Here is a 12,917-nt window from a genome sequence, read left to right on the forward strand (position 1 = left end):
CCAACTTGGAGCCATGGATCTGGGCCTTCATGGAAGCTGAGTTGATCAACCCATGAGCTATTCTAAGCCAGCACCACCAGGGCTAGCTTTTCTGCTGCCCAGGTGAGGGCAGGACCAACTCTCCCACTCTCATGCCCTTGGGACTGGCTCTCCTGTGCCCACACTACCGGGATCAGCCAGCTCTAATGTGCTGCCCAGGTGGAGATATCTTACTTGTTCTTAAGCAATTTACTATAGCTGTGAGTATTTATTACTCTTATAACTTTCTGTACCAAAGATATTTTGTTTTTGGTTACCAGAAACCATTCAGAAACACCTTTTGATTAAGACAAACTATTTTGATGTGAGAGTAACATGACATAAACATAAAGATAAAAATGAAAGACAATGTACTAATGTAGAGGAATTTTAATCCAGCAACATGACTGCTCTGGCAAGGGATATCATCCAAAGACCTTCTAGGTCTATATGATCCAGCTCGAATGCAGACACCCCTTGGATTACAGTATAATCTTTCTGGAATACTGACATACCCTTGGTACACACCTTTAAAAGTAAGGTTAGTTTATAGAAGGAAGCAGCCATGTTTGAAAATAATGTCTAATGGAAGGGTAGACAAATCAGGGAAAGATTTGACAGAATGAGTTAACTCTGAGGAGAACAGACAGGAAAGAGAGGGATGAGGCTGTTTTAGTAGGACAGTTTTACAAAGATAGGTGGCAGAGAGAACAAGCTAGACACAGGTGAAGATAGGTTGAGCCAGAGAATGAGAGGACCCAGAAGATTAGAAGAGATTACTAAAGTTGGTATGAGGCCAAGCAGAGGAATTCAGTATGAAGCAAAGGGAAGCCAATTCAGCTTCAGAAGTTCAGTCAGCTTGGAGAGGAGTTTTGAACTAGAACAGCTGAGTTGAGCCAGCCAGCCAGAGTTCAGAAAAACCTAGAAAGGGTGAGAATTTTCAGCAATAAGCCTCTGAGATGACAACTACATCTGGTGAATAAAAGTTACTTTTACATACTAACATAAAAATGACATATATTTTGAATCTTTCCTAATGTAGTTTACATATTTTTATATTGCTTATTTTTAGTGTGATATTTCTTTTCATTTGTTTTGTGATTTAGCCTTAAAGAGAGGATGTGATTGGCTTATGTACTATTTATGATATTAGAGTATTTTGAATTTATATACACATTCTCTCAGCAGTGAGATTTATATATTACGATGCTTTCTTTTTTAAGGATGTCTGTTTTTTTCAGTTTGAAGAATACCATTCAACATTTCTTGTTGGAAGTTCCTATGGAAATATATTTATCGTATCTCAGCCCCCATCCACCACCTGGGAAATTCTTTATGTCTCATTTCTAAGAGAAAGTATGTTGGGCACAAAATTTTTGTCAGAGACATACAATATTTTATCCAGCCACCTTTTCCCTTCTATCCCTATTCTCTTCCTTTTCCAAGTACCTTTGACAGAGCCCCCTTCACATCCTTGTTTCTCAGGGTATAGATCAGAGGGTTCAGCATAGGAGTAATTATTGTATAAAAGAGGGCAGCAAACTTTCCTTCACTCCCAGAATACCTGTGGACAGGTTGTAGATATGTGTACATGGCTGAACCATAAAACAGAGAAACTACCACAAGGTGGGACCCACAAGTCCCCAGAGCCTTTCTGCGCCCAGCTCTTGACTTGATCTTCAGCACTGCATGAGCAATGTGTGCATAGGTGCCTAGAATTAGTGCTACAGGACAGACCAAAATGAGGGCTCCGGCCACAAACAAGTTGGCCTCTGTTCCTGCCTTGTTCTCACAAGCCAGCTTCAGGAGAACAATCATCTCACAGAAGAAGTGGTTCAGGTGATGGCCACAGAGAGGTATGGTCATGAAGAGGCCTGTCTGAATCAGAGAGTTCAAGAAGGCTGCCACCCAGGAGGACATGGCCAATGCCTGGCAGAGCACAGGGTGCATAATGGTTGTGTAGTGGAGTGGATGGCACACAGCAGCATAGCGGTCAAAAGCCATCACCACAAGGAGCACACACTCAGTTCCACCTAGTAGTAGTGCTATGAAGAGCTGAGCTATACACCCGGCATAGCTGATAGTCTGATCAACTCGGGAAAGATTGATAAGAAGCTGGGGCACAGTGCTACTGGTGAAACAGAGGTCCAGGAAGGAGAGGTGGGCAAGAAAAAAGTACATGGGTGTTTTCAGCCGAAGATCCAGTTGAGTGAGAGCAATAATGGTGGTATTGCCACAGAGGGTTAGAGAGTAGAAAATTGAAATGAAGATGAGGAAGATAAGTTCCAGTTGAGGCCAATCGGAGAAGCCTACCAATGTGAAATCTTCCAAGCTGAGATTGAAACTTCCCATAGCCTCCTGCTTTCACAAGCTGTAGAAGACCATGGAATGCTTCTTATTGCAGAAGACACATAGATACTCCCTTTGCCGAACTAAGTTGACTTCCCACTTTGCTCTATAGAGCCGTCAAAGCTAGGTGAAGGCCTTGCATGTCTGCCTTCTTCCTGTGCTCTCTCCTTCATTTCTGTTGACTGCGCACAGGTTGCATAGGCTGGAGACACAGAATGTCCTTGTTCTAAAGCCCAAGTGAGCTTAGAGCAGCAAAGCCTGCAGTCCTGAAAGATCACCATCAAAATGTGACAAATTCCCTCCCGGGGAGATGCTACACTTATACACACACCAATCTCCCAAGACTGTTATTGACAGATAAACAATTTATGGGCTCACATTGCAGGACCAGAGATGAGACAACAGTTGCACCTTTAATAGGCTTGCTTAGTTATTATTATTATATATATTAATTATATCCTTGCTCCATCTCTTTCTCTAGTTAAACCTCAGTCTCAAATTTGTACTCTAAAGATGAACACATGGTCACTGGCTTTCTTTGGCTGTTCCTCTTCCCAGTATGCATTGACTCAATATCTTTTCTCTGTCTCATTGTTCCTTGTCTTCAATTGGCCGATTGTGTGAGTCTGTTAGTATCAACACTTGAGTCTAGCTATTGGTATTGATGGGGCTAGGGCTTTTGAAGTTAAAAAAAAAATTTACGCTGCCAAAACATGAATTAAAATGTATTCCATATCCATCCCAGAGCCATAAGCTTCATCTTATACTTTGCTACTCAGCTCAGCCTTACTATCTAGGCCCAAATTTTCTCTTCTTAGTTGTATTGTTACCTAGTGTACAGATGATTGGAGCAGCAGTGATGTGGCCTTTGCTTGAATCACATTCCTTCTGCCTATTTCCTGAGTTAATTCAGGCCACCTAGGGCTCTAGATAGCACATTTTCAACTCTGTGGGAATGATGCACTGCCTCCCTCACAGGCTTGCCATGAGGACTCCAGCACACCAATCTGGAGTCAGCTGTTAAGGGAAGAAAATGATCATCGCTCCTTTGTTTTTCTCATTTGCTCCTTTGCTTAGTTTACGAGCAAAGAGTTTCAGCAGAAGAGGAGGAAGGAGTTGCCATGGTGAGTCCACAGGTTTGCCCTTGACTGCGTATTTTCTCGTCCTCCTGCAACTCAGTGCACATGGATATGGACAGATAGGCCTTTGAGGCCCTGTCCGAGAGAAGCTGTCATCTGTCACAAAGGACTGAAAGCCTGCCGCCCCATCATGGGGAAATCACAAACACAAATATGTTTTTCCTACGGTAAGTCTCCCCACCATTCCTATTTCCTCATTTCTCATCATCTCCCCTGTAACAAGCTATTCCCTTATCGCCGCACTTATCCTCCTTAGGAAGTTTCTTTCTTGCTCTCCCACTACTTCTTGAAATTCTTTAAAATATGCTTTTGTGCTCCTACATACCGTGACTCTTCAGCAGTAGAGAACGCAGTAGATGTAAAGGCAAATAGCAGTGACTTCTTTATCACACTGATGACCAACCAGGGGTCTCAACCCTGGGAAAGTCTAATTCGCCTTCTTTTAGCAGTCATTAAGCTCTTCATCTAGGGGCAAGTTTTGTGAAATTTTCTATGCTGTGATGTGAACCCTTGTTGGAATTGTTCAGGTCTTGTTTAGGCAGTCATGTTGTTGATATTTTATAGGAATAGCTAGAAAGCATAATAGAAATGCATACTTCCTGGTCTTCTGACTTTTTATCTCTCTGCCTCCTCTCCCATGATATTCCCTTAGTCATGGTTCAGGAATTGTGTTGTAAGCATATCGATTGGGATAGGGTATCACATGGCCAGTTGTTTTCTGCATTTTGGAAGATAATCTAAAAATGCTGGTAGGATGATAATGGATCTGGTTTCCTTGGAATCTATTTTTTTTTAAACTTGGAATGTGCTGTGCAAAGCAACAGCCCCAAGATTATGCAAACATAACCTTTTCTCTTCCTGTTCTATCATGTTTACTTTTTCTTCCTACCCAAGACTTTGACCCCTGCATGCTTATGAGTATCTTGTTTGACAAATATATCCTGATTTGTAATCCCTAGGGTCTTGCTGAGAATTTGTTGATTTGCAGGATCACAACATCGAACTCCATCTGCAGTATCATGGTGATTCTCTCTCAAGACTGTGCTTAGTGACTCCCTGCATTCAGCACAGCTCACCTTTTTCTCCTTGAAATGCCCATGTGTCTCAGGATCCAGTTGCTGGAGTTATATCACCTTCTCAATTTTTCATACCTTTCTTTCCTTTCACTGTTCCTTGTGGTAGTAGCTAAGGTCTGACTCATGTCCATATTTGATAATGAAGACAATAAAATTACTCCCTAGGAAATATTTCCTTTCTTGAACAGGAACTGCAGCTTACTGATCACATGGCCACAAACCTGACCTCTACTATACCTCCAACATTATTTATTTTCTTTTCCACCTTTTATTAAACATAGATTGTTTTCCCATACAATAGAATCTGAACAGTTTTCTCTCCATCTACTCCTCCAAGTTCCTTCTCATCTCTTCTCCTACCTGATCCATATCCACTCTCCCTCTTTCTCTCATTAGAAAAGAATGGGCTTCTAAGCAGTAACAACAAAACGTAACAAAATGGAATATAGTCCTGACAGAACACCAACAGCATTGGCTCTAAGAGCAACAATCAATAAATGGGACTTCATGAAACTGAAAAGCTTCTGTAAAGCAAAGGACACTGTCATCAAAACAAAACGACAGTCTACAGATTGGGAAAGAATCTTCACCAACCCTATATCTGACAGAGGGCTAATATCCAGTATATATAAAGAACTCAAGAAGTTAAACAGCAACAAATCAAGTAATCCACTTAAAAAATGGGGAACAGAGCTAAACAGAGAATTCTCTGTAGAGGAATATCGAATGGCAGAGAAAGATTTAAAGAAATGCTCAACGTCATTAGCCATCAGGGAAATGCAAATGAAAACGACCCTGAGATTTCACCTTACACCCAACAGAATGGCTAAGATGAATAACTCAAGTGTCAAGACATGCTGAAGAGGTTGTGGAGAAAGGGGAGCCCTCCTTCACTGCTGATGGAAATGTAAACTTACATAACCATTTTGGAAATCAGGCTGGCGCTTTCTCAGACAATTAAGAATAGTGCTTCCTCCAGACCGAGCTATACCACTCCTAGGCATATATCCAAAAGACGCTCAAATATACAACAAGGACATCTGCTCAACCATGTTTGTAGCAGCTTTATTTGTAACAGCCAAAAGCTGGAAACAGCCCAGATGTCCCTCAGTTGAAGAATGGATACAGAAATTGTGGTACATCTACACAATGGAATATTACTCAGTGATAAAAAAACAAGGAAATCATGAAATTTGCAGGTAAATGGGAACTGGAAAAGATCATCCTGAATGAGGTATCCCAGAAACAGAGAGAGACACATGGTATATACTCACTCATAAGTGGATGCTAGACATATAATATAGGATAAACATACTAAAATCTGTACACCTAAGGAAGCTAATCAGGAAGGAGGACTTTGGCTAAGATGCTCAATCCCCACTCAGAAAGGCAAAGAGGATAGACATCAGAAGAGGGAGAAAACAGGGAACAGGACAAGAGCCTACCACAGAGGACCTCTGAAAGGCTCTACCCTGCAGGGTATCGAGGCAGATGCTGAGACTCATCGCCAAACATTGGGCAGAGTACAAGGAATCTTATGAAAGAAGTGGGAGATAGTAAGACCTGGAGAGGACAGGAGCTCCACAAGACAACAACAGATCCAAAAAGTCTGGGCTCAGGGGTCTTTTCTAAAACTGATACTCCAGCCAAGGACCACTTATGGAGATGGCCTGGAACCCCTGCATAGAGGTAGCCTATGTCAGTTCAGTGTCCAAGTGGGCTCTATAGTAATGGGACAGGGACTGTCTCTGACATGAACTGATTGGCCTGCTCTTTGATCACCTCCTCCTGGTGGGGAGCAGCCTTACCAGGCCACAGAGGAAGACAATGTAGCCACTCCTGATGAGACCTGATAGACTAGGATCAGAGGGAATGGGAGGAGGACCTCCTCTATCAGTGAACTGGGAGTGGTACATGGGTAGGGAAGAGGGAAGGTGCGATGGGAGGGGAAGACAGAGGGAGGTACGGGGGGGGATACAAAGTGAAAAAACTCTAATTAATAAAAATCATAAAATAAAATAAATTAAAAAAAGATAAAACCCAAACCATCACATCAAAGTTGGACAATTCAAGCCAACAGAAAAAATAAAATAGCCCCAAGAGGAGACGTAAGAATCAGAGACCCACCTGTTTACACATCCAGGAGTCCATAAAAGTGCCAACTGAAAGCTGCAGTACATATTTTAGAGGACCTGGTGCAGACCTGTGATTGCTGATTTAATCTCTGTGGGTTCAGATGAGCTTTGCTCAGTTGTCAAACAGTATTTTGAATTTTATGTACTAACCAAGGTGGTATTATTATTATTATTATTATTATTATTATTATCACACTGGCTCAGGGCCTGGGCAGAAACAAGCATTCCTATGGGAGCCCAGTGCATGTGGGTGGGAGATAGTGAGTAGGATGCATTAGAAAGATATACAAAGACCTCCTTCCAATTGATGAGTCTCTAAACACTGAGGAAAATGGGTGCTTTCCAGTGTTCTCTTCCTCAAGCAAAGGCCATTGCCTTAAAATACCCTGTTCTGCTGACTGGCGAAAGCAGAAGTGTGGCTAAGCAGATATTACTGATTCGGAATGATAGACATGTTAATCCTAGCCATCACCAAATATTACAATGTTATCATCTCCCGTCACGCTTACTGAATAGCCTGCACCATCAGATAGGGTACTGACTATTATATACTTTCTTGGCTGTATATTTGGAGTAGAACATTGACTAAATGTCTAGAATCAAAGGAGAATGAAACTGAGAAACCATCTTTAAACATCCTTCTGGGAAACAGGTGTTTCTAATTGAATATTAGGACCTGATAGTGGCACACACCTGTGATCCCAGCACCTGGGAGGCTGAAACAGGAGAAAGGTGCATCTGAGGCCAATGTGGGATTCACAGTGAGATCCTGTCTCCAAAAAATGATGGCAGGAATATTAAAAAATTGTTAACCTGGAGAGGTGGACTGGGAGGAGAGGAGAGAGGGGCACCCTTGGGTTATAAAATAAATAAACTTAAATAAAATAAAAATTTTAAAAAATAAATATGAAAAAAAAGTTAAAAAAATGATTAGGACCTGAGAAGAGAACCTGTAAAGGGAGCTGTGATCATTTGTACCAGAGTTTAAAGATATGATCTATGGAAAAAGCCGTGGGCTTGCTGCCAGAGCCAGCCAGCAGAGTCGAACGGTTCTTGAGTTGGGAGTGAGGATTAATATTAATAAAATAAACACACAGCATACAGGAAACTTTTTAAAGGTCCAGACTCGACAGCCATGGCAAAAGGCAGGCTGCTGTAGCAAGCAGTGCCAGCAGCAAGTCTCAAGTTTTTGCCTGCCTCCTCTGCCTCCAGCTTTCTGACCACTTTATTTTTTGAGGAGTTACTTTCAGCCAGTAAAACATCTCAGAACAATAGGTTAATTTGTACAAGGAGCCTGAGGAAGAGGTGTAACCCTCACAAGCTATCCCACCTGCTGTCACAAACAAAAGGAGATGGACTTGCAAGTTCTCTGCCATTAGTAAAGGCCTGCTAAAAGCCATCTCTCCACTGAGATTTAAATATCAAAGCTGGCTGCTTAGAGTCATGGCTCCCGACAGCTTGCCTTGCTCTTTTCCTACAGGCACAACCCTAAACAACTGATCACATTGAAAGGAAGGCAAATGTGACTCACCAAGAACACGTGACGAAAGAATGAAAGTTTCTAAAAGCAGCTTGCCTGGAAAGGACGTGATATTTAGGCAACTTTATAAAGTTCTCTGTTCTCTCAAAGGGAGCAAGATACCTGTCTGGGATATTCTAAAATGTTTCTGCATAGGTGAAAGATTGCACTGGGGGTTGGTGTGTTTCCATCAGAACTGGTGATCTCTACCCTTATACCCTTCCTTATATTTTAAAATTTGTCTCCTGTCACTGGCCTATTTGGCACACAGAATTTTTGAGTTGTATTAGTAAAGCCAGTGGTTACTTGTATTCGAATTCCTGAGTGTATTCTCAATGTGTCTATGAATGGTACTAAAAATAACAAACTTCTTTGTCATCAGCCATGTCTAAATTCTTATGGGATGCATTTTTATATCCTTCAGCCATGTCTACTAATTAAATTATATTGTTTGACTATATTGGGACTGCTATCTGGCTATAAAATTTCATCTTCTCTCTGAGCAAATATGCTGGCAAAGATTCTTTCCTGACCAACTTTGTTGTTTGACCATGTGCTCTTGGAGGGGGATGCAGCCTCACTTCGTCACATCACGTCTGTAGCTATGGCTCTTTTATCACGTTTGGGGGATTAAGATCACTAATGAGCCTAAGGATGAAGAAAACATCCTGCAACCCATTTTCCATTCCTAACTGCTATGCTCCAAAGTCAGGCACTGTGTGCTCTGGACTCCACTCCTTCTGCACTGTAGAGCGCAGTTTCTCAGAGGCTCCCAAGAGTCTGTAGGAAGATCTGCTGCAAGACATGCCTATCAAATATCAAGTTGTAACCCACCCAAATCTCTACTCTAAGACTAGGAAAACACACAGATTGTCCTCAACATAACTGACACCCAAAGACTGAAATAACAAATTCCTTGTTTTCACTGCTACTGTCCCAGTCTGGTGGAGGTTCCCTCCTGCTGTCTATTCCTCTAAGGAATTCTTGATTTATTTTAACAGCTCTGACAGAACCTCAATTCTTTGTCTTTTGGATCTGTTGATTGGAATTTTCTTGAATTATCAAAGCTTTGGTATCATACTGTTTGTTATAGAAGGGGGTGAAGAGCCCAGGGGAATGCCTTTTATTTTCTGTATTTTAACCGTGTATCCTGAGGCGTTCACCCAGTCAGCACTTACCTGGAATTCAAAGCCTCCAAAAATTCTATTGGCTGCAAAGGAGTGATGGCCACCGGTGACTGGTGACAGCTTTTGACGTCTGGAAGTCCATTTTCTCTTCGATCTTGATTGCAGCTTTGGTGGGAAGGACTCAGGTCAGAGCTTCTGTCTCTGAGGAATCATGACAGTAAATGTTCTTCCACCAGTATCAGAGACTGCTGATGCTCCTAAGCTCAGAGGTGATGACAGAGAGCTGTCAACTGCCTCTTGACCCCAGAACTATGTTGGCATAGTGTGACATCAGTTTTTGCCTGTGTATTTATACATATATTCTTTGCTAACAATGGTAATGAGCACGAGTTGGCTAGTGTATGTGGTCTTGGAGACCGCTGGGACCCATTGCACTACTTATAATTAATAGAGTGTCCCTCTAAGATCTTCCCTGCAGTCTTCAGTTCTCTCTATTCCCCATGCCCTGCCAGACCAATCTGACGTGCTCATTATTCTCAAAATAAAACTTCTCATCATGGAACTCTCTAGTGTGAGATACACTGTACTTTCCTACTGTGACACCATTCCTACCACACCTTCACCAATCAAACCAAATGTCGTATCTCAACTGAGGCCTGTCCTGTTGATGACACTTTGAATATGTTTCTTCTCTGTACCTTCCATGTAGAGCTCATATATTCCTAGCTATGTTTACAAGTAGGAATGTATCCAACTAATATTTATTTTCTTGCTGGTGAGCACAATACTTTTATTTTTCTGTAAAATGTGTAACATATTAATATTTATTTGCTTTGAGTCTTATTTTTATTTCTAATACTCTAGAAATTCATACATTCACTTCAAAATAATACATTGAAAAATTATACTCTTTTAATACTATGGTAAATAAAAGAGCCAATACACTGAGTCACCTATATTCACTTAAAGAACCATACCATGACTTAAGGAAATAGCTTTGCTGTCACTAGCCTTGTGACCTGACATGCTTGAGCCTTAATTTCCCCACCCATAAGATGATGTAACTATGACATGTCTTCTAACACTGTTTGTGGGTGCCTCACATTTGGCAGACAGTCATTCAATATTTACATAATATTAATTTTTTTAGCCCTTCACTTTGACTGAAAGGAGCACAAAAATATCATCTTTGGTTCTAAGCAAGTTCATAATGAAAGGAAAAGAGACCCTCACATTGTGTCCGTCAGGAAACAGGAAAACGATCTGTTAAGGCTTTCTTTCTTTTTTGGGGAACCAATTGGTTTTTGTGGGGGCTACTAACAGGAGTATGGGAGATGACTTAGCTACAGGATGGGGATGACCCCAAATCAGCTGGACATCTGAAAAGAGTGCTACAAGCCTGAAGCACTGCCCTTTGCTCAGGCAGCTCTGTAGGGCCTGGGACCTCCTCTCTGCATGCTAGCAGGTCAGCGTTCTCCTTAGTGGTTGTTTACACCTGTAGAAGGCTTTCTGGTGAACTCCTTTCATTATATCTGGGCTACCGGCCTGCAGCTGGTGCTGCCTACACTCAGGCTTGAGCTTAATAGATACAGCCAGAGCTTTATGAATCTCCCAAGTGTTTCTCAATCTCATCAGGAGTGGCAACCAAGATTAACAACCACCAAACAAGCTTTCAAAATGCTCTTTAAAAAAATGCTCTTAAAGCCAAGTGGTGGTGGCCCTCACCTTTAATCCCAGCACTCGGAAGCGAGAGGCAGGTGGATTTCTGTGCGTTCAAGACTAACATGGTCTAAAGGGTGAGTTCCAGGACAGCCAGGGAAACACAAAGAAATGCTATCTCAAAAACAAAACAAACAAAAACAAAAACAACAACAAAAAGTGCACTTATAAAAATTTCTCTGGAGCTGGGAGTGGTGGTACATGTCTGTAATTCCAGCCCTCAGGGAGACAGACAGGTGGATCTCTCTGAGTTCATGGCCAGCCTGGCCTACAGAGTGAGTCCAGGGCAGCCAAGGCTACACAGAGAAATCCTGGCTAGAAAAACAAACAAACACAGTTCTGTGGCTAGAATATGATTATGTTTTTTTAAATATTAGTTTTGGCTGCCGCCATGCTGCTTGTTTGCTCTGTAGCTGAGCAGGCTAGAATGGCGCCTCTGATGTGGTGTGAGTTCAGCTGCTATCTGCAGTGAGGGGATTTTAGGGGAGTTCCAAAGTTGCAACATGCACTCTTCCAGCCCTCTATGTTTGGCAGAGTCAGAGCACCAATGCAGGTATATTGAGAGTCCATTGCATGAAGCTGTGAGGATGAGGCCTGAGTTGCATTTTTATGACGACAAGATATTGAGATACCTAAGCAATGAGATACCAGCCATGAGAGATGCATATAGGTATGGGATATTTCAGGATGCAGTGACCTATGAGGATGCACATGTGAACTTCACTGGAGAAGAGTGGGCTTTGTTGGATCCTTCCCAGAAGAGTCTCTGCAAAGATGTGATGCTGGAGAACTACAGAAATGTTTTTGCTATAGGCTACACTTGGGAGAACCATAATATTGAAGAACATTGTCAAAGTTCTGGAAGACTTGGAAGGCATGAAAGAACACATACCGGAGAGAAACCCTACAAATGTAATCAATGTGAAAAAGCCTTTTCCCAACACAGTCATCTCCAAATACATAGAGTAACACATATTGGAGCTAAACCATATGAATATAACCAGTGTGGCAAAGCTGTTTCACAACACAATCATCTCTAAAGTCATAAAAGAACACATACTGGAGAGAATATTAGTTTGACATAATGGGAGATTTTGGAGAAACTGAATGATTTTTCTTAATATATCAGAATTTTGTTTACCACATAATTAGCAAATATTGATTTTTTTGTTTCCATCTTTTTTTTTTTTTTTTTTTTTGAGACGGAGTTTCTCTGTGTAGCTCTGGCTACCTTAGAACTCACTCTGTAGACCAGGCTGGTCTCGAAGTCACAGAGATCCTCCTGCCTCTCGAGTGCTACAGTTAAATGCATGTGCTATCCCTCCCCAGCTGCAAATATTGATTTTAATAACTTTATTAAGATATGGTTAACTGCATTGGGGGTGTGGTTCACAGCACTGTTGCTATGTAAGTGTCGGGATACCCAGTACCCATGTAGAAGCTGGACAGGTATGGCGACTAATTATAATCCCAGTACTTAGGAGACACAGATGGGCTTTGGGGCAAATTGACTATCTTGACTAACTCAATAAGTAAATTTTTAGTTCCACTGGGAGACTCAATAAATATGGTGAAGGAGCTGGAGAGATGGCCTAGCAATTAAGAGTGCTTACTGCTCTTGCATAGTGTTACGGGGTATTACCCAGAGAAGACTTCTCAGACATGGGTTTAAGTCAATAAAAAGTATTTATTAGGCAGCTGATGACTGCACTGGGTGTTCAGGACTTCAGTGTAGCAATGAGCTTTTCTCAGGGTGAGGGTTTTTTTTTTTTTTTTGGCTTTAATTAATTAATTTATTCACTTTACATCCTGACCATAGCCTGTCCTTTCTCTCC

At 41.7% G+C, this 12,917-nt stretch overlaps 1 protein-coding gene across 1 annotated transcript; it reads right to left on the bottom strand.

Moving 5' to 3' along the window:
- Positions 1–1,443: 1,443 nt before the first annotated feature.
- On the bottom strand, positions 1,444–2,370 carry LOC129669094 (olfactory receptor 2Y1-like). The gene has a single exon (XM_055597195.1). It carries the CDS (start codon positions 2,368–2,370, stop codon positions 1,444–1,446), a length of 927 nt encoding a protein of 308 aa, XP_055453170.1.
- Between the last annotated feature and the right edge of the window lie 10,547 nt (positions 2,371–12,917).

This window comes from Psammomys obesus, unplaced genomic scaffold (assembly GCF_907164565.1).
Source record: "Psammomys obesus unplaced genomic scaffold, mPsaObe1.curated_primary_1811, whole genome shotgun sequence".
Classification (NCBI taxonomy): Eukaryota; Metazoa; Chordata; class Mammalia; order Rodentia; family Muridae; genus Psammomys; species Psammomys obesus.